The sequence below is a fragment of the Heptranchias perlo genome, chromosome 16 (genome assembly GCF_035084215.1).
Source record: "Heptranchias perlo isolate sHepPer1 chromosome 16, sHepPer1.hap1, whole genome shotgun sequence".
Taxonomy (NCBI): domain Eukaryota; kingdom Metazoa; phylum Chordata; class Chondrichthyes; order Hexanchiformes; family Hexanchidae; genus Heptranchias; species Heptranchias perlo.
This window is the reverse complement of record NC_090340.1, coordinates 14,194,745-14,216,706: the sequence shown is the minus strand read 5'-3', so window position 1 is coordinate 14,216,706 and position 21,962 is coordinate 14,194,745. Positions and strand designations below refer to the sequence as shown.

Below are 21,962 nucleotides of genomic sequence, written 5' to 3'. Positions count from 1 at the left end.
AAAGATGCTTAAATTTAAAAATTACAGACATGTGCATTTTATAGTCTTTTTCTAATGCGGAGTATTGTAAAATCTGAAACACCTTTTAGCCAATTTTAAGTTGATGAACGTGGTTGCTAGATTATGCACAAGGTAACCTTCTTTGTGGAATGTTGCCTGCCCAGGAGCTGACTGGGAAATTGTAGGTGTGAAATCATGTGTGTTTCCAAACTCTGGAACTGTGCCGTCAGGTGACCGAGTCTGTGCTTAAAGGCATTCATCGTTATTCTGGGAGCTGATTATGATATTGTTCCCTCTTCAAAAAAAAATCTTACATTGTTAAAGTGGATTTTTAAAAAAAAATTTGCTTTAATAAAGTCAACCTTGCTCGTGACATGATTAAGCCTCCGAAAATCTAAATTTCTCTTAGTGTCTGTGGGTCTAGATGTTGGGGGAGGAGTGGTTTGAGGCTTGACACAAATTGCAACAGAATTGTATAATCCTCAAGCAATTATATCAGTTTTGTGGCACATGATGAATTCTTGCACCTATTAGAGTCCAAAAAGATAACCTACGTGTGGAGGCGGAAGATATGGGTATGGGTTCTTAATGAATAGTTTGCGTCTGTCTTCGCAAAAGAGGGGGATGATGCAGAGATTGTAGTTGAGGAGGAGTGTGAAATATTGGATGGGATAAGTAGTGAGAGAGGAAATATTAAGGGGTTTATCATCTTTGAAAGTAGATAAATCGCCAGGCCCGGATGAAATGTATCCCAAGCTGCTAAGAGAAGCAAGGGAGGAAGTAGCGGAGGCTCTGACCATCATTTTCCAATCCTCCCGAGCTACAGGTGTGTTGTTGGAGGACTGCTAACGTTGTACTGTTGTTTAAAAAGGGAGAAAGAGATGGACTGAGTAATTATAGGCCAGTCAGTCTAACCTCGGTGGTGGGCAAATTATTGGAACAGATTGAGGGACAGCATCAATCATCATTTAGAAAGGCATAGGTTAATCAAGGACAGTCAGCATGGATTTGTTACGGGAAGGTCATATCTATCTGATTTGATTGACCCTCCTTGTTACCTCCTCAAAAAATTCAATGAGGGTAGTGCAGTTGATGTAGTGTACATGGATTTTAGCAGGGCTTTTGACAAGGTCCCACATGGCAGACTGGTCAAAAAAGTAAATGGGATCCCAGGGAAAGTGGCTAGTTGGATCCAAAATTGGCTGTGGCAGGAAGCAAAGGGTAATGGTTGATGGGTGTTTTTGCGACTGGAAGGCTGTTTCCAGTGGGGTTCCACAAGGCTCAGTACTGAGTCCCTTGCTTTTTGTGGTATATGTCAATGATTTGGACTTGAATGTGGGGGGCTTGATCAAGAAGTTTGCAGATGATACAAAAATTGGCCATGTGGTTGTTAGTGAGAAGGAAAGCTGTAGACTGCAGGAAGATATCAAATGGACTGGTCAGGTGGGCAGAAAAGTGGCAAATGGAATTCAATCCGGAGAAGTGTGCGGTAATGTATTTGGGGAGGGCAAACAGCGCAAGGGAATACACAATAAATGGGAGGATACTGAGAGGTGTCGAGGAAGTGAGGGACCTTGGAGTGCATGTCCACAGATCCCTGAAGGTAGCAGGACAGGTAGATAAGGTGGTTAAAAAGGCATGAGATACTTTCCTTTATTAGCCAAGGCATAGAATATAAGAGCAGGGCAGTTATGCTAGAACTGTATAAAACATTGGTTAGGCCACAGCTAGAGTACTGCGTACAGTTCTGGTCACCACATTACATGAAAGATGTGATTGCACTAGAGAGGGCACAGAGGAGATTTATTAAGATGTTGCCAGGGTTGGAGAATTTTAACCATGAGAAGATTGGATAGGCTGGGGTTGTTTTCTTTGGAACAAAGGAGGCTGAGACGAGATTTAATTTTTTATATATATCTATATCCCTCTCCCTCTACCTCGAGATAGATATAGAGTGGATAGGGAGGACCTATTTCCCTTAGCAGAGGGGTCAGTGACCAGGGTGCATAGATTTAAAGTAATTGATAGAAGGATTAGACGGGAGCTGAGGAAATTTTTTTTCACCGAGGGTGGTGGGGGTCTGGAACTCACTGCCTGAAAGGGTGGTAGAGGCAGAAACCCTCAATCCATTTAAAAAGTACTTGGATGTGCCCTTGAAGTGCCGTAACCTACAGGGCTACGGACCAAGTGCTGGCAAGTGGGATTAAGCTGGATAGCTCTTCGGCCGGCACGAACCCAATGGGCCGAATGGCCGCCTCCTGTGCTGTAACTTTCTAGGATTCTATGCATTCTTGCAAACTTACCAAAGCTGTTCATACAGCCTGCAGCAGGAGCATACGAAAAGCTTAACAATTATACTGAAACCGATGCAGTAAAGGGGTACTGATATTGACTTCATTCTGGTGCCCATCAACTATGGCTACATCTTCCTGTGCATGTACCATTTGAGTATACTGCCTCCTCTAAAAGTGAGGTTACTCCATCTCCAGCCTGTCTTCTGCACTTTGTGTAATTCTGTCAAAAATGTTTTTGAAGTTCCTTAATGGAGAAGGTAAAACACCATGACTACATCTAATGGTTACGCTAGTCACAACACTGCACTCTAAGCTAGCTGGGTTTGTTCAGCCCTCTGAGGTATCAGTGTGGGATGCTAATATCACTTTTATCCCAGACAATCTGCTCATCTATCATCGTGCGTTTTTTTCCGCTAGGAAAGCAGTCTGTTGATGAACTGTTTAGAATAGTGGTGATCAAAATGACATAGCAGGCTTATAATTACAATGTTAATTTAAAGTCATCCATCTTTAAGTTTCTCTTCCTTTTTAATATTGTCACTGGTCTAAAGTGCCCTGTGTGTAAATTAAAATCTGTACTCTGATCAATTTGTTATGTGCATCTGCAACCTGCAAATTACTTCCTGACTTTCACACTGCACATGTTATAATGTAACTAGTGTATGACTGATATGTTTTCCAATTGAGACTGAATTCATTCTAAAAGAAATATATAATCAGTTTGAAATAAAGTTGAAGCTTATTTAAAAAGTTCAGTAAAACCCAACCACAAAAGGTCTCTGGCAAAATCAAAAATACAATGATTTCACATTGCAAAATTCTTGAATTGCTTTTAATGACCCCTCCTAAGAATATAAGAAATAGGAGTGGCCCCTCGAGCCTGCTCCAATATTCAATAAGATCATGGCTGATTTTCTACCTCGACTCCACTTTCCCGCCCTATCCCCAAATCCCTTGATTCCCCTATTGTTCAAACATCTTATCGATCTCAATCTTGAATGTCCTCGACGATTGAGCATCCACAGCCCTTCAGGATTCACAACCCCTCTAAGTGAAGAAATTCTTCCTCATCTGTGTCTTAAATGGCTGACCCCTTGAGACCATGACCCCTAGTTCGAGACTCTCCAGCCAGGGGAAACAGCCTCTCAGCATCTACCCTGTCAAGCCCCCTCAGAATTTTATACGTTTCAATGAGATCACCATTCTTCTAAACTAATATTGCCAGATTCTCTATTTTTATATCTGGGTTCAAATGAAAATTACTTTAGGTAAGTGAGGCCTTTATTCATAAAGCTGCTGGAAAATGCTAGAGGTAAGTATTCCAGGAATATCCACTTAAAGTATAATATGTCACAAACTAAAATGTAGTGCATAGTCAGCAACCTCTTGTTAGGTACATAACATGTCTGTACCCATGTCACATGCCTCCAAATTTAACACCTGTGCTGGATATACCATATGTAGACTGCAATCATTTTTGCAAGAAGCTTTTAATTGCTAATTAATACCTGCAATCGGGTACTCCCAATGGCTGAGCAGATACTGTTCTGACAGTCTCAATTTTGCTGATTTACCTTTTGAAAACCTGCCTAATGTGCTTTGGGAACTTCAACTCAATTGATAGAACAGAGTCCAGATTAAAATGAACTAAAAATCAGTGTTTTAATGAAATGATGCAGACTTTCTCCTGTTCAGTGATCTATGCCCCATTTTCTTAAATCCTTGCTAACAATTTGTATATAAAAAGCAAATGAAGTATAATCTTGTGTACTGTCACACAGGTTATGACCCCAAAGAAGCTGCTGACCTCCATTACTGTAAGTACACCATTTATTTTTTTAGTGATGGCCTTAAATGCTGCCAATATTAGGACTAACCTCTTGTCAGTTAAGAGCTGAGAAAAGAGACATCAATTGTTAATGCTGCTCATTGGAATAAGCCAAATAATCTGGTCTTGCTTGGCAATCACAGTACACTATGCAAATGATTTAAGAGCATTATTTAAATAGGGCTGAGATGCCATTATTGCTAGGTGTAATCTTGATGCAGCTTCGTAAATGATTACACAGCTTATGTAGTGAATGTACTTACATGATTTGTTTTTAGAATGGTGGTGCTTGGAGTCATAAGTTACCAGAAGGAAACTGTTCACATTGTCTTTTTTTTTTCCTTTCAGAAATCAAGTTTGCAGTCACCTGGTGAGTTTTATACAAACATTTTTGATTTTCATCAAGAACCCTTTTTTAAATTTAAAAAGAAATTAAGCTGCATAACTTGTAGTGATGTACCACCAGCTGCAATGCTGAATCTGACTTTTTCCTTCTACTTTTCACGCAGTTGTGGGTAAGTGACTTTCCAACAGCAGCACTGTAACTGGCCAGTAAGTTTCACAAGCAAAAATACATTTCCACTTATACCATCCTCCAGATTGCCTTGTGTTTTGCTCTCGAGCTCCTTTTGAGCAGAGACTGTGAACTTGGTGTGAGGAATCAATAGTTAGCTATATTAAACAGATGCACCACTGGCTCCTATTACAATGTGGTAACTTCAAAATTTGTAGTGCATTTAAACAATGTTGAAAAAGTAACATTGTAACCAGGTTAGATTTTATACATTTTTTTGGTTTTTTTTCTAACTCTAAACTTGAATAGATGTGTCCGTAGCACTGGTGGAAAGATAATACAGCATTAAAGCTTATTGACTGGCTTGGGAGAGGGGGTGTTGATTCCTTAGGCCTTTGTGGCTGTCAGGTAACTTGCTCACATGACTTGTTTGTATGTATGAGTCTGGATGGTGAGTTCCTTTGGGTTTCCCCCTCCACATCCCTTCCTGGTCCTCGTCAGATACCAACTTGCAGCAGTGGTCTCTGCACAGACCATAGGACCGTGGCTTTTTTTTTAAAACTTTCTGCTGGTAACTTGATGCTGAAGCATTTATAGTAAATCCCTTGTGCTCCTGGCTGAGGTCTGCAAATTTGGCATCGACTGGGACTTCACTGATCTGTGTAGCTCAGTACCACACGTGGCGCATTTATCGACTGAATCATCAGGTGGAACATAGGAACAGGAATAGACCATTCAGTCCCTTGAGTCTGCTGCTCCATTCAATTAGATCATGGCTGATCTGTATCCATTTACCCACCTTGGTTCCAAATCCCTTACCTAACACACATCTATCAATCTCAGTTTTGAAATTTTCAATTAATCTAACCGTAATGGCATTTTGGGGAGTGTTTCAGAATTCCTCTACCCTTGGTGTGAAGAAGTGCTTCCTGACATCACCCTTGAACAGCCTGGCTCTAATCTTGGGGTTATGCCCCCTTGTTCTGGACTCTCCCAACCCCCATTTGAACAGCTGAATGCCCGCAACAGTGTAATTGATAGAATTCTAACTTTTTTTTGTGCTATTCTACTTTTGTCTTGCAGCTGCTAGTCCTGCTATTGGCAATTCTGTACGCACCAGTAACTTTGTGCTGGTCGGGTCACACAAAATCACTCTGGAATCTCTGGGCAAGGCCAAGTTTCCACTGGACAAAGTAAGTCTTGGGTTTTTAATAAGTTGATCATTGGCTGCCTAATTGCATTAAGGTTGTGACGGTTCAGGGGAAGGTGGTCCCTGTACACGAGGGACAGGTTACACCCGAGCAGGACCGGGACCATTGTCCTCACGGGGGTGTTTGCTAGTGCTGTTGGGGAAGGTTTAAACTAGAGTGGCATGGGGATGGAAACCTGAGTGGGGAGTCAGAAGGGAGTAAAGTTGAGAGCAGCAAGAGAGGGGAAGACCCAGGGGAAATTTACAATACAAATAGTACAAACAGTTGTTCAAAAACAAGTGAAAGGGAAAAGTGTAGAGCAGCAGAAAGAAAGTGTACTTTAGACACTACAGATAAAGTGAAAACTAGAAGGTGTAAGACGATTAACCCAGCATCGAAGCTGAAGGTCAGGCTAGGGAGTGTGGCCCAACTAAAAGTTCTATATACAAATACATGGAGTATAAGGAATAAATCAAATGAACTACAGGTTCAAATTCAAATTGGAGGGTATGACATGATAGCTATTACTGAGACATGGCTGCAGGATGGTCAGGATTGGAAACTAAATATACTGGGTTATAAGGTCTACACGAGAGATAGGGAAAATGGAAGAGGGGGAGGAGTAGCCTTAGTGATTAGAAATGAAATCAATTCAATGATAAAGGAGGATATAACGAGAGGTAAGCAGCCAACAGAGACCTTATGGGTTGAATTGAGAAATAGGAAAGGATCTAAAACTATAGTGGGAGTTGTGTATAGGACCCCTGGCAGCAGCTCCGAAGTGCAAGATTGTATAAATGCAGAGATTAGACAAGCACGTAACAAAGGCATAGTGGTCTTAATGGGGAACTTTAAGCTTCACATAGATTGGGAAAAGCAGACTAGCAACTGCCAGAAAGGTAGTGAATTTCTTGAGTGTGTCCGGGATAGTTTTCTACAGCAGCATTTCCTAGAGGCAACAAGGGGGCAAGCCATACTAGATTTAGTAATGAGTAATTAACCAGATTTAGTTAACAGCTTAACTGTGCGCGAACATCTATTCAATAGCGATCATAACATGATCGAGTTCAATGTAGTTTTTGGAAGGGAAAAAAAGTGAATCAGCTGCTAAGATTCTAGACTTGGGTAAGGCCGACTTCAATGGGATGAGACAAAGACTGTCCACAGTAAACTGGGCAAATCTGTTAATGGGTAAAACGACTGATGTTTAAAGAAACATTTAACATGATACAAAATCGGTTTATACCCCTGAGGGGCAAGAACTCTACTTGCCAAAAAAACAGCCATGGATAACTAAAGAGGTAAGGGACAGTATAAGACATGAGGAAAGGGCATACAAAAAGGCAAAAATGGCACAGATCCTGGTGAATGGGAAAGATACAAAGATCAACAAAGGGTCACAAAACAGATAGTAAGAGCTACAAAAAGAGAGTATGAAAAGAAACTTGCATGGGATATCAAAACCAATATGAAGAACTTTTATAGTTATACTAGGAAAAAGAGGGTGGTCAGGAGCAGTGTTGGTCTCTTTAAAAACTGAAAGTGGGGATATTGTTATTGACAATGGGGAAATGGCGGATATGTTGAGCAATTACTTTGCGTCAGTATTTACAGTAGAAAAAGAAGAGAGCATGCCGGAAATCCCAAGAAAACTAATATTGAATCGGGGACAGGGACTTGATAAAATTAACATAAGTAAAGCAACAGTAATTAAGAAAATAATAGCACTAAAGAGTGACAAATCCCCAGGACCAGATGGTTTCCATCCCAGGGTTTTAAAGGAAGTAGGTGTGCACATTGCAGATGCCCTAACTATAATCTTATAAAGTTCTCTAGATTCAGGAACTGTCCCTCTAGATTGGAAAATTGCACATGTCACTCTCCTTTTTTAAGAAAGGAGAGAGAGGGAAACCAAAGAATTATAGACCAGTTAGCCTAACATCTGTTGTGGGGAAAATGCTGGAGTCTATAATTAAGGATAGGGTGACTGAACACCTCGAATTTTTAGTTAATCAGAGAGAGCCAGCATGGATTTGTGAAAGGTAGGTCGTGCCTGACAAACCTGATTGAATTTTTTGAAGAGGTGACTAAAGTAGTGGACAGGGGAATGTCAATGGATGTTATTTATATGGACTTCCAGAAGGCATTTGATAAGGTCCCACATAAGACACTGTTAGCTAAGTTAGAAGACCATGGAATCGAGGGAAAAGTATGGACTTGGTTAGGAAGTTGGCTGAGCAAAAGGCGACAGAGAGTAGGGATAATGGGTAGGTACTCACATTGGCAAGACGTGACTAGTGGAGTCCCGCAGGGATCTGTCTTGGGGCCTCAGTTATTCACTATACTAACGACTTAGATGAAGGCATAGAAAGTCTCATATCTAAGTTTGCCGATGACTCAAAGATTGGTGGCATTGTAGATGAAAACATAAAATTACAAAGCGATATTGATAGATTAGGTGAATGGGCAAAACTGTGGCAAATGGAATTCAATGTAGGCAAATGTGAGGTCATCCACTTTGGACCAAAAAAGGATAGAACAGGGTACTTTCTAAATGGTAAAAAGTTAAAAACAGTGGATGCCCAAAGGGACTTAGGGGTTCAGGTACATAGATCATTGAAGTGTCATGAACAGGTGCAGAAAATAATCAATAAGGCTAATGGAATGCTGGCCTTTATATCTCGAGGACTGGAGTACAAGGAGCAGAAGTTATGCTGCAGCTATACAAAACCCTGGTTAGACCGCACCTGGAGTACTGTGAGCAGTTCTGGGCACGGCACCTTCGGAAGGACATATTGGCTTTGGAGGGAGTGCAGCGTAGGTTTACTAGAATGATACCCAGACTTCAAGGGTTAAGTTTCAAGGAGAGATTACACAAATTGGGGTTGTATTCTCTCGAATTTCGAAGGTCAAGGGGTGATCTGATCGAAGTTTATAAGATATTAAGGGGAACAGATAGGGTGGATAGAGAGAAACTATTTCCGCTGGTTGGGGATTTTAGGAGTAGGGGGCACAGTCTAAAAATTAAAGCCAGACCTTTCAGGAGTGAGAATAGAAAACATTTGTACACACAAAGAGTGGTAGAAGTTTGGAACTCTCTTCCACAAACGGCAATTGATACTAGCTCAATTGCTAAATTTAAATCTGAGATAGATAGCTTTTTGGCAACCAAAGGTATGAAGGGATATGGGCCAAAGGCAGGTATATGGAGTTAGATCACAGATCAGCCATGATCTTGTCAAATGGCGGAGCAGGCACGAGGGGCTGAATGGCCTACTCCTGCTCCCATGTTCCTATGTCATGAGGTGGCCGGCGAGCCGTGGTCTTCACCTTGCACCTGGTCTTAATTCTAATCCCTTAGTTAGTCTGATTTCCTTGAAGTAAATTTGCCAGGTTGAGCTGTGCTGATTTATTATGCAGAAGATGAGACACCGAGGAATCAGTCTTCCAATCTACTTGTAGCTGCCTCCTGAACTCCAGCAATTCAGTTGGTGTCTGTAGCCTGGATTGACTTTGCTTCTTGGAGGAAGTAACTATAGCAAAATCACAAAAATACATTTGAAAATTCAGTTGGATTATATATCTGTTGGATGACCAGTACTAGTTTTCTCTACATGTCAGTGTTTTATATTATTTTCCCCCAGTTTTGTTCTGCACACTTGTAAAGAGTTTTGTATAATAAAACTGAACATAAATCCCATGAGAGAGTCTGGGAAAAGGTAAGCTTTGTGTCAGGATCTGGGCAGTTACACCAGTTGCAATAGCCATCGCAGCTTTGTGATCATGATGGATCACTGTTGCTTCAGTACTTTTTTTTCCCCCCCAACAAGGAGTTCCCATTTTATACAGCTGAGCCAAGTTGGAGTTACTGCAAATTCTAACTTCGCGTGAACTTAGCTGCAGCTTCATTAAAGTTCGGATATTTAAACTTCCCTGGAGGCTGTGAGCTTATCTAACGAGTTGTTGAAGTGCAGTCGAGAAAAGTGGCAGATAGACTAGCTGTTGAGCTTGCACCACAGCTGTGACAACTTAGGACTTCATCGCACCTAAGAAAAGTTGTGAATCTACTTTTCTGCTGGGTACTAAAAGTAGCTGACCACACCTTGCATCTCTTTGTCCAGGTATTTCTAATAGGTGCTGACGTAGCTGTTTGCAGCCAAGGAGATGGTAGGGGCACTATAATTGGCATGTGTCTTTTTTTGAGTTGGGGGAGGGTGGGGAATAGAGAGAAAATCTGCTCTTGCTCCCGATCCAGTGACTCCTGAGTGTGCAGAAGACTAGATCAAGGTTGCCTGTGTTCCTCTTGAATTCCTCCCCCCCCACCCCCAATCTGCCGGCCCCAACCAATTCCCCATAGCTGTTAAATAGCCTGGAAATGTTTTGGATAGTAACTGGTTTCCAGGTAACTGTACCTGCAAGGAGTCAATGCCTTCGGAAAGGGAACTTGTATTAGCACTGATGACATCTACAGTTGATTCTTTGTTTGTGTGGGTTGCTTATTCACAAGAAAGCTATAATGGTGCATATTTAATCCGTTTTAAATACTCATGCAATAGAGTTATACAACATTTTACAGGCCCTCCTAAGTTTATTTGTGAGATAATTCATGTGCTTCCAAATCTAATCCCTGAATACAGTCTAATATCTAATCCATCCCACGTTTATAATAGCATGTGCAGCATTTGACATATGGCAAATGTTCAATGCTCCTTTTTGTCTTTTAGAAAATGTGGGCTCCCTGACTAACTTTGAACGAAAGTAAATTGAAGCATAAATAACTGGGTGCATAACTCGATGCATTTCAGGGGAAGCTACATAAGCACATCAGGGAGAAAGGAATAGACGGTTATGCTGATAGGGTTTAGATGAAGAGGGGTGGGAGGAGGCTTATGTGGAGCATAAACGCAGGCATAGATCTGTTGGGCCAAGTGGCCTGTTTCTGTGCAGTAAATTCTATGTAACTTTTAAGCAGCCAGGAATGTAATACTCTGTACCCTGCTTCCCATCTAGTCGAATGTGCAGAGATGAGGTTCAGTTCGTTGGCTGTTCATTTTGAGTTTGACAAATGAGTACATGGTAGTTTCAATTGAAGGAAAGGGATGATCTGGTCTAGACACATGCCCATTGAAGACTTGTGCTTTAGACCATCCTGGTTTTTGGATCAGACAAGACTCGAGTTGATCTGGATGAAGTAGGGAGTTAACAGTGGGACAATTATTCTGCACAATTGTAACTTTAATTGATCCCTTCATGTAAACTGCATGACTCTTGATACCTTAAATTAATTAGCTTCAGTGCAATGGACTTTGCTTGCAATTTAATCTATTTTACTAAGATTTTATGGTGCAACTGTAATGGTCTTGGGTAACTTAGTGAACTTCGAGCAGTGAAGCTGCTTAATGTATGGATTGTCGAGGGGGAGAGAGGAAATGAGAATCTTGAAGATGCAGTGCTTTTCATTGGGGGAGGGAAGAGGAGAATGACGTTATGCTTTGAGTATGTCGAGCAGGAAGAGCAAGGGGTAGGGAAAAGTGTTAATTCAATAAACAGCACTAAGTTCTGTGAATGGCATGCTTGGTGCTAGTGCCACACTCTGCACAACTGTGTCAACTGCAACTTCACTCCAGTGAACAGAATGCAGTCTTGAACAAGCCAGGGGATCAACCCTGGTTCAATGAGGAGTGCAGAAGAGCATGCCAGGAGCAGCACCAGGCGTACCTATAAATGAGGTGCCAACCTGGTGAAGCTACAACTCTGGACTACATGCATGCTAAACAGCGGAAGCAACATGCTACAGACGGTGCTAAGCGATTCCACAGCCAACTGATCAGATCAAAGCTCTGCAGTCCTGCCACGTCCAGTCGTGAATGGTGGTGGACAATTAAACAACTAATGGGAGGAGTAGGCTCTGCAAACATCCCCATCCTCGATGGCGGAGTCCAGCACGTGAGTGCAAAAGACAAGGCTGAAGCGTTTGCAACCATCTTCATCCAGAAGTGCGGAGTGGATGATCCATCTCGGCCTCCTCCCCATATCCCCACCATCACAGAAGCCTGTCTTCAGCCAATTCGATTCACTCCACGTGATATCAAGAAACGGCTGAGTGCACTGGATACAGCAAAGGCTATGGGCCCCGACAGCATCCCGGCTGTAGTGTTGAAGTCTTGTGCACCAGAACTAGCTGCACCTCTAGCCAAGCTGTTCCAGTACAGCTACAACACTGGCATCTTCCGGCCAATTACCGCCCCATCAGTCTACTCTCAATCGTCAGCAAAGTGATGGAAGGTGTCGTCGACAGTGCTATCAAGTGGCACTTACTCACCAATAACGGTTTGGGTTCCGCCAGCACCACTCTGCTCCAGACCTCATTACAGCCTTGGTCCAAACATGGACAAAAGAGCTGAATTCCAGAGGTGGGGTGAGAGTGACTGCCCTTGACATCAAGGCAGCATTTGACCGAGTGTGGCACCAAGGAGCACTAGTAAGAATTGAAGTCAATGGGAATCGGGGGGAAAACTCTCCAGTGGCTGGAGTCATACCTAGCACAAAGGAAGATTGTAGTGGTTGTTGGAGGCCAATCATCTCAGCCCCAGGACATTGCTGCAGGAGTTCCTCAGGGCAGTGTCCTAGGCCCAACCATCTTCAGCTGCTTCATCAATGACCTTCCCTCCATCATAAGGTCAGAAATGGGGATGTTCGCTGATGATTGCACAGTGTTCAGTTCCATTCGCAACCCTTCAAATAATGAAGCAGTCCGAGCCCGCATGCAGCAAGACGACAACATCCAGGCTTGGGCTGATAAGTGGCAAGTAACATTCGCACCAGACAAGTGCCAGGCAATGACCATCTCCAACAAGAGAGAGTCCAACCACCTCCCTTGACATTCAACGGCATTACCATCGCCGAATCCCCCACCATCAACATCCCGGGGGTCACCATTGACCAGAAACTTAACTGGACCAGTCATATTAACACTGTGGCTACAAGAGCAGGTTAGAGGCTGGGTATTCTGCGGCGAGTGACTCACCTCCTGACTCCCCAAAGCCTTTCCACCATCTACAAGGCACAAGTCAGGAGTGTGATGGAATACTCTCCACTTGCCTGGATGAGTGCAGCTCCAACAACACAAGAAGCTCTACGCCATCCAGGACAAAGCAGCCTGCTTGATTAGCATCTCATCAACTACCCTAAACATTCACTCCCTTCACCACTGGCGCACAGTGGCTGCAGTGTGTACCATCCACAAGATGCACTGCAGCAACTCGCCAAGGCTTCTTCGACAGCACCTCCCAAACCCATGACCTCTACCACCTAGAAGGACAAGAGTAGCAGGCATGTGGGAACAACACCACCTGCATGTTCCCCTCCAAGTCTCACACCATACCGACTTGGAAATATGTCGCCGTTCCTTCATCGTCGCTGGGTCAAAATCCTGGAACTCCCTTCCTAACAGCACAGTGGGAGAACCTTCACCACATGGACTGCAGCGGTTCAAGAAGGCGGCTCACCACCACCTTCTCAAGGGCAATTAGGGATGGGCAATAAATGCAGGCCTCGCCAGCGACGCCCACATCCCATGAACGAATTTTTTAAAAAAAACAGGTAGTGATGTGGATTTACTATGGGCATTTTCTCAAATGCTTTGCTAGTAGGCTTTGATGCTATTGTGGTTTTGTAGTATAGCATCTTACTACAGGTTTTGTAGTATAGCATCTTACTAAAGTGGGTGTAGTGACTAAACACCTGCCCATCACCAATTATACAAGATTTTTTTTAAAACTATAATTTTGGCTTCCTAAGCAAATTGCTTAAATGTCAGCTTCAAACCTTGTAGTTTTTGGACTGTAGTAATCAAACGAAACAGTGGATTCTTGGCATTGCCTTGGATTTGTCCTTAAATTGCAGGTAGGGTGCCTAAAATCCAAAATACCTTTTGACGTTTTACAAGGGGCATCATCATAGACTTTTGTCCCCCCCTGACTGAGATATCTTTAGACAAAATCTGAACATTCGGTGGGGCTTGTTTTGCATGCTGCACATATACCAGGAGATCCTGCTGAACAGGATACATAGATTCATTTATGGTGTGAAATTGGACTTGGAAAGTTCTAATTAAACAGAATAAAACTACATTGAAAATTGTCCAGGATTCCTGTACGAACACAATGCAGGACATGTCCCTTTTATGGAATGTAACCAACAAATTAAAATTTGAAATTAATCTGGCGAAGCAATACGTGTTGGACACAAACAGGAAGAAATAAAAATCCACTACTTTAAGACTCAGTCTTACAGGTGGTTTTTGCTTTTGTACAAATGGCCATTTTGAGTTACCCCTCTCCACAGGTTGCTACTCACCTCTGGGAGCTTAGGCGAGCAGCTTCATAGGAAATCCCTGCTGCTCGGTCTGATCAGTCACAGGGTATCTAAGCTGCTGGCCAGCCAGTGAAGTTTCCCAGCTCCAATATCTCCTAATTGCCATCCAGTGATGACTCCTTTTTCAATAAATACTTGTAAGTTGTAAAAATCAATTAACTTTTTACTTGTGTTCTCTTTACTGTAGATGAAGTTTGATGGAAAAGTCAGGCAACTACTTGGAGATGAGTTTCAGGACAAGGTTGCTATAGTTACCTAATATCTATACACCTAATCATTAGATTCTACTGCATGTACCAGAGTTTTAGTTTGGGACTAGAAAATGATCTGCTTCTGGATTGCCTACTATAGATGAAACAAATATCCATTATCAACAGTGACTTTTGAGCCCTTAATACACTTCCATATAATGGACTCTGCATTAATGTGTATTGACTAGATAGGGAATTCTTTTTGCTCCAGGGTCTGATTCAGTACAGTACCATAGTGGATGTTAAATCTGTTGAATTTTTGCAGAACATTATCTTGTGTTACACACAATACAGTAAATTGATGTGATTACGTATGGAACTTTGATTAGTGGTATGTGGAAATATATAATGTCATATTCCACATAAATGAGTTCTCTAGTCCAAACTACAGCTTCAAGCGTCGTAGTAGTAGATGATGCATATAGCTGGATTTTCCCTGCTTATTTCTGGCTTGCTCCTTTTGCATGGTTCTGTCTTCAATGTGTTTAAAATTATAACAAGTCTGCAGTGTAGAAGTTGCATTCCAGCTAATCTATAGTTTTCTTCCCTGTCACAGTACCTGCACTTCTGAAATTGCCTATTGTACATTGACCATATCAGATTCTTGGTCCTTGTAATGAGGATAAGCTTTACCAATTTTATTTCAAGCATTACCTGTACAAGTACATGCTGTCTATCTGTGCCTTTTGCTTCTGTTTTAACTAACAATTTTCTGTTAATCCAGATTTTGGTATCTGGAGTATATACTGTGTACCCTGTATTGAGTTAAATTGTTTGCTTGAAGTGTTACTGATGCATTTTTTCTTTTGACCGAATGCAGGTTCCTTTCCTGTCTCCCCTGGAAGGTGCCATCTATTTGAAACTCCAGTGCCGTTTTCACTCCACTATTGAACACTCAGGATTCCTGGTAATTGTGCTGATTAATTTTTGATGCCAGCTATCTTTTTTTGGTGGGGGGGGGGGGGGGGAGGGGGGAGAGAAGATGGGGGTGGAGTGAAGGAGGAGAGGGGAACTAATGTGCTCTTTTTCTTCCCAAACTGCCACTCAGAAGCATGTACCAAACATCCTTGAAAGGGTGGGATGCAGAAGCGTGGTAGTTATCTGTTCCTTGTACACAATAGACTTCCGCTGGTGCACTCTACTTGCATTATTTAGTTATGTAGTTTAGTGACTAAGCAGATTTTATAATAATGCAGGGCAATGTAAAATGTGTTTGGGAACATGTCTGGCTTCAGTACTCGGGAATGTACGAATCCTATTGTGTTCTAATGCGTGTTTTTATTTTTTACAGACAATATTTGAGGACGTGAGTGGGTTTGGTGCATGGCATCGTCGTTGGTTCATGCTGTCTGGCAACTCTCTTTCCTATTGGACCTATCCAGATGAAGAGAAACACAAGGTGCAGTCAACCTCTCGTGAATCTGCTGGGCATAAACTCTCTGGGTCAGATGAAGTAATAAATTGGTCACAAAGGTTGAGCACACTAGATAGCCCACTAGTGGATCAAACTGAAACCAAATTTCAATGGGATTTTATAAATGAACATTATTTGCCAATGCCCTTTTTATCCATTCAGTAAATTGAGTGTTAAAATGCCCATTTAAGCAAATGAGTGCTCATTTGACAAAACCTCTGAGTAGTTAAGATAATGTTTGTGAACTGGAAATTATTATTGAAAGGATTAAAATTGGATCACTGCCCTAGTAAATTCTTTACCTAGTTTGGTATTAAGCCATACAGCCTGGGATGATCCTAAGTTTGATCTTTACTGAATTAGTTGATAACTCTGCCGAGATTGCCGTTCTTCACATGACTGCCCAGGATGTCATCAGGTCACCCAACCATGGAGGACATTTCAGCAGAGTATGATCCTGTTCCTGCACATGTATCCAAGAGCAATCAATGGGCAGTGATCCAGACAGGAACCGTAGTGGATAATTCTACACTCCAGTCCAGGGACGCTGAGGCTAATTATAGCCTCCCTGTCCTGGCTGAGATCAATTAACACTACACATTTCCAAGGATTAAATTTGAGATCTTCCACATCTGTATGGGTCAATGCCACACCATTAAGTACATTTAGGAGTTGAGCAACTTTCCTGCATATTATACAAAATAAAATGCTGGTGTGTGTCAAGGTTTGCATTTGCACTGGGACTTCCTTTAAACCCTTTAATGGGTTTCTGCTTTGTAATGCAGTGCAGACTATTTATCTTTCTTCCGTTTCCCAGCTCACATCTTTTTAAAATATAAAATTGTATAGTATACATAGCGCAATTCAGTTTTTTAAAATACCAGTTGTGTACGTGGATTTTAACCATTTTAGAAACATATTAAGGCACTAACACATTTGATTTTGCCCAGGAACCTATTGGCTGTATTAACTTGGTCAACTGCACCAAGGACAAGATTGAACCTGCCAGCCGTGAGTTCTGTTCTCGGCCCAAAACATTTGAGCTGATTACAGCACGACCACAGTGCAAAGATGATCGTGAAACCCTCATCGTTCAGTGTAGAAACAAACTGTGCTTTACCAAGTAAGTCTTGTTAGCCTTAGGTGCTTTTTTAAATTGGTATTAAAACGTAGATTATGTTTAATTATTTTAAGGTTTCTTGTATGTTTTGCTCTCTCTTTCCCTAACCACCAAAAAAAAATGTTTTGAAGCCCCTTAAACTGACCTGGTGATTTTGGAGAGAAGTAACACTGGCTCAGGTTGACTCTTTCCACCCTCCCCCACCCCCCTCCAACTTTCTAAACTCTGCAAGCACTTTGATTCGATATGGGCTGTGTAAATGGTGCAGTGCTGATGTGATTCATTAGGCTTCTTTCATTGGTATCTGGTTCTGAATTTCAACTCCATTGCGTTTTCTGGTAATGGAAGAAAGAAAAGACTTGTATGTTTCTGACACCTTGTGTCTTTAACATTTCCGTGAATTACTTTTGTTGACGAGGATCTGCTTGGCTCAGGTGGTAGCACTCTTGTCTCCTGAGTTAGAGGTTGTGGGGCTCAAACTCCACTCCAGGACTTGCGCACATAATCTGGGCTGACATTACAGTGCAGTACTGAGGAGTACTACATTGTCAAGAGATGAGATGTTAAACCAAGGCTCCATCTGCCTGCTCGGCTGGATGATAAAAACCTAATAGTACTATTTGAAGAAAAGTAAAGAGTTCACTGAGTGTCCGAGGATAAAGTTCATCCCTCGGTCTACACCACCAAAAATACAGATTATCTAGTCATTTTTCTCATTTCTTTTTCTTTATGGGACCTGGCTGTGCAAAATTAGCTGCCACATTTACCTGCAAAACAAGTGACTACATTTCAAAAATAATTCATTGGCTGTGAAGCGCTTTAGGACACCACAAAGATATAAACCCAAGTTCCTTTTTTATATTTGGAAGTGCAATTACTGTTTAGTGCATAAAATGACTGCTATAATTTAACTAGTCATTCAACTTATTAGATCTTGGTGAATCTTTTTTAGGGGGTTGTTAGCCAAGATCTGAGAATCCTCTGTTCAAACAGTCCTATCAGATCTTTAACATCCATTTGAATGCCTGAAACAGACAGAAGGAACTAGGTATTGCACTAAGTCCAAGCCTTCATAGTGCCCAAGTCCTAGAGTAGGATTTCATACACAATCTTTTGACCCAGGTGCAACATTACTATAAATTGAGCCCAGCTGACCCTTTTACTATTGTTTTTTCTTAATCTTGTGCATAGTCTGCACTTATTTTTAAAAAAACACAAAACAAATGCATCAGGATATTTCATCAAATTATTGTTGGAGAGACTAGAGATTGTTCTCAGAGCAGGTAAGGTTAAGGAGAGATTTGATAGTGTTCAAAATTAAGAGGTTTTGATAGAGTAAATGAGGTGAAACTGTTTCCACTGGCGGGTGCATCAGTAACCAGAGAGGAGATGAGAATTTTTTTACGCAGCAAGTTATGATCTGAATGCACTGCCTGAAAAGGTGGTGGAAGCAGATTCAGTAGTAATTTTCAAAAGGAAATTGGATAAATACTTAAAGGAAAAATTTACAGGGCTGTAGGGAAAGAGTGGGAGTGGGATTAATTGGATAGCTTTTAAAGAGCTGGCACGGACACGATTGACCAGATGACGACCTCCTGTGCTGCATGATTCTATAAAGTGAATGTTGTGGGTATTGTGCTGACTTACAGCAATAGTTTTCTCTTCCTCTTCATCCCATCACTAATCTGTCCATATATCCTCTTGTCCATGAGTACAAAGTAGTTCTGACATCAGTAGAACCTTCCTTTCCCTTCATTTGTTGCAGCTGCAGGGTCAAACCAAAGCTTTCATGAAACCACACTTTATTTCCCCACTTACAGGTTTTCTTTCACTGACAGCATCTTTTTTGTGACTGACATGGGTACATGTGGTCCGCACAAAATTCCAAGTTGCACGCCTGCAAATTCTTACCTAAATTGTGCGCACCTACCAAGCGAGTGCATGTTGTAAGAAATAGACTGTCTGGCTTCATTTATTTTTCTGATGAATTAAATCCCAATGGCCAAGTGTTGACACCTGTTGCTATTTCACTTAAGGTACATATACGGCAGGTGACCAGGGGGGTGAGTATTCACAAATCTTTGAAGGTGGCAGAGCAAATTGATGATGTGGTTAAGAAAGCATATGGGATACTTGGATTTGTAAATAGGGGCATTGAATACAAAAACAAGGAAGTCATGCTAAACCTTTACAAATCACTGGTTGGGCCTCAGCTGGAATACTGCATACAATTCTGGGCACCACACTTTAGGAAGGATATCAAGGCCTTAGAGAGGGTACAGAGGAGGATTACCAGGGATGAGGGACTTCAGTTATGTGGAGAGATTGGAGAAGCTGGGATTGTTCCCCTTTTTAAAGCAGAGAAGATTAAGGGTAGATTTAATAGAGGTATTCAAAATTCAGGGGTTTTGATAAAGCAAGTAGGAGGAAACTGGTTACCGACCCATTTGCCAGAGGAAACCGAGGTCATTGATTTAAAATAATTGGCAAAAGAACTAGAGGGGAAATGAGAATTTTTTAAAGATCTGGAACGCACTACCTGAAAGAGTGGTCGAATCAGATTCCATAGGAACTTTCAAAAGGCAATCGGACACGTACTTGAAGAGGATGTACTGCAGCAACTCACCAAGGCTTCTCCGACAGCACCTCCCAAACCCGCAACCTCTACCACCTAGAAAGACGAGGGCAGCAGGCACATGGGGACAACACCACCTGCACGTTCCCCTCCAAGTCACACACCATCCCAACTTGGAAATATATTGTCGTTCCTTCATCATCGCTGGGTCAAAATCCTGGAACTCCCTTCCTAACAGCACTGTGGGAGAACCTTCACCACATGGACTGCAGCGGTTCAAGAAGGCGGCTCACCACCACCTTCTTGAAGGCAATTAGGGATGGGCAATAAATGCTGGCCTTGCCAGTGACGCTCACATCCCATGAACGAATTTTTAAAAAAAAATTTGCAGTGTTATGGGGAAAAAGCTCTTTCAAAGAGCCAGCATAGGCATGACTGACCGAATGGCAGCCGCCTGTGCTGTAAGATTCTATGATTCTAACACCCAAATAATGCTGACAGGATGCAGCATTTCAACTTTAGGATCTAAAAACAAACTTGTCGTGGGGTGTCCTTGATTCAGACAGTAAGATACATATTGGGGCATGAGCCTCAGATACTTGTATGAAACACTGACTTGTTTTACCTTGGATAGAAACTCAAATGGAGAATATTAAGATTTCAGTATAAATAGAATAGGGAGTAACAATCCAACTGTTAACCTGGTGCTTGTTATGAATTCTTTTGCAGGAACTGGCTGTCAGCTGACACGAAAGAAGAGAGAAACCAATGGATGGAGAAACTGAACCAGGTTCTGATAAACCTTAGAACATGGCAACTGACACCAGACTCCTTAGTGTCCAAGGATGGAATCTGAAGCTGGTTTTGTGGTGGTCCATCGTGTGAGAGCAGCTTCTTGCCACAAGGGGGAGGTGTTTGATATTTAAGTTGCCGACATACACAACCACTTTGAATTATTTTAGAATTTTTAATGGTCTCTAGGAAAGAACTTTGCTGCTAAGAAAACCATTGCTAACCAAGATTAATCCAAAGAATAATGAAATACATTTGACCCCTCTTTACTTTAACTTAATTCTTCCCTCAATCCCCCCCATTTTAACTCTTCTGAAAGTGTTGACTTGTGCTGGAATATGGGATACTTTCTGCTTCCACACCTCCAGCCCATGATATTCCACTCATTCCTTTTAATGGAAAATCGGGTGCCATCTTCTGAATATGTGCCCCTGGGAGTGCCAAAGAGGAAACTCTCCCTGAACTTTGGATGCTGGCAGCGCTCTGGTATCTCACAGTTGGCTGTTCTTCATGCGAGAGCCCAGACATTGAGTGTTGGCAGACCCTGTGATTGAGGACGGTGCCATAACCAAGCCTGATTGTCCTCTCCCACACTTCCAGCAGTAACTGCTGTGTAGTGATCAGCATTGGGAGCCTTGTTTTATCTCCTGCTGTCCTAGCTGAAATCAGCAAACACAAATTGGGGATCAAAGCTGAACCTTCCTGGTATCCACAACAGATGGTCCATTTACTCAAAATGATGGAGGGGATAAGGAGGAATTTTTCATTTGTCTTTATGTTGAAGAGATTGCTGTTCTTGGGGCCAATCTGGTCACTGTTTTCATTCACTCTGAACAACTTTTGAGGATGCGGCCTGCAATTTGAGCTGGTACCTGTGTCAGCATTTGTTGTCAGTCCCCAAAAAGTGGACTTGCTCCAATGCTGCTCTGGTTTCAATTGACTGAGTAGGGAAAGGAGAAAATAGTTCAAAATGTCTGTATAACCACCCTTTACTAAGGCCAGATATTTTCTGCACTTTTATCAATGCAAGATTACAAGTAACTAATTTTGCATATAATCTAATGTAATACAATAAATATTGGTAATCCTTGTGTAATGAACTTCTATGATTTTTTTCTATCCTGTCACTACAACTTGCATAATTTTATTAACTGTCCTGTTGTATTCTACTAGAAGTAAAACTAATGTAATTCTAAAGTTTTGAAGAATAAATATTTAAATAATTCTGTTTGTGTGCTCACTCTCCATTTAAAGCCAATTTTAATTTCCACTTTGCATTTCTCAGAAGCTAAAAAATCTTACCCAATGTATTTACTTAGTAGCCTAGCACAGTCTCTTGTGGTAAGATTTTTGGTCGTGAACATCAATTTTGGGAGAATGCAATACTTGGTGGTGCTGCTGTCTTTTTTTAAACTGGTTCATGCAGATTTCAAAAACCCCATAACATAACTGGAATTAATGCAATGATTGGCTATGGTGTTTGCCTAAATAACAATCTACACCAGCAAATAGATGAATTAAATGTTTTTACGTTATTGGTTATGGGAGGTATCTTGGACAGATCCCAGCTCTTCATATAGTGCAATGTGAGCTTTAATGTTCACCTAA

At 41.7% G+C, this 21,962-nt stretch overlaps 1 protein-coding gene across 4 annotated transcripts in view; it reads left to right on the top strand.

Moving 5' to 3' along the window:
• LOC137333496 (anillin-like) overlaps positions 1 to 21,578 on the top strand; it is a 74,407-nt gene extending 52,829 nt beyond the window's left edge. For 3 of the 4 annotated variants that reach the window (XM_067997663.1, XM_067997662.1, XM_067997666.1), the window contains 8 exons: positions 4,076 to 4,111; positions 4,471 to 4,492; positions 5,720 to 5,829; positions 14,390 to 14,443; positions 15,274 to 15,360; positions 15,745 to 15,852; positions 16,818 to 16,990; positions 20,292 to 21,578. In XM_067997663.1, the coding sequence (XP_067853764.1) occupies positions 4,076 to 4,111; positions 4,471 to 4,492; positions 5,720 to 5,829; positions 14,390 to 14,443; positions 15,274 to 15,360; positions 15,745 to 15,852; positions 16,818 to 16,990; positions 20,292 to 20,418 (717 nt within the window). In that variant the 3' untranslated portion in view covers positions 20,419 to 21,578. The remainder of the gene's footprint in view (positions 1 to 4,075; positions 4,112 to 4,470; positions 4,493 to 5,719; positions 5,830 to 14,389; positions 14,444 to 15,273; positions 15,361 to 15,744; positions 15,853 to 16,817; positions 16,991 to 20,291) is intronic. The other variant, XM_067997664.1, reaches the window with a different exon arrangement.
• Positions 21,579 to 21,962: the final 384 nt, after the last annotated feature.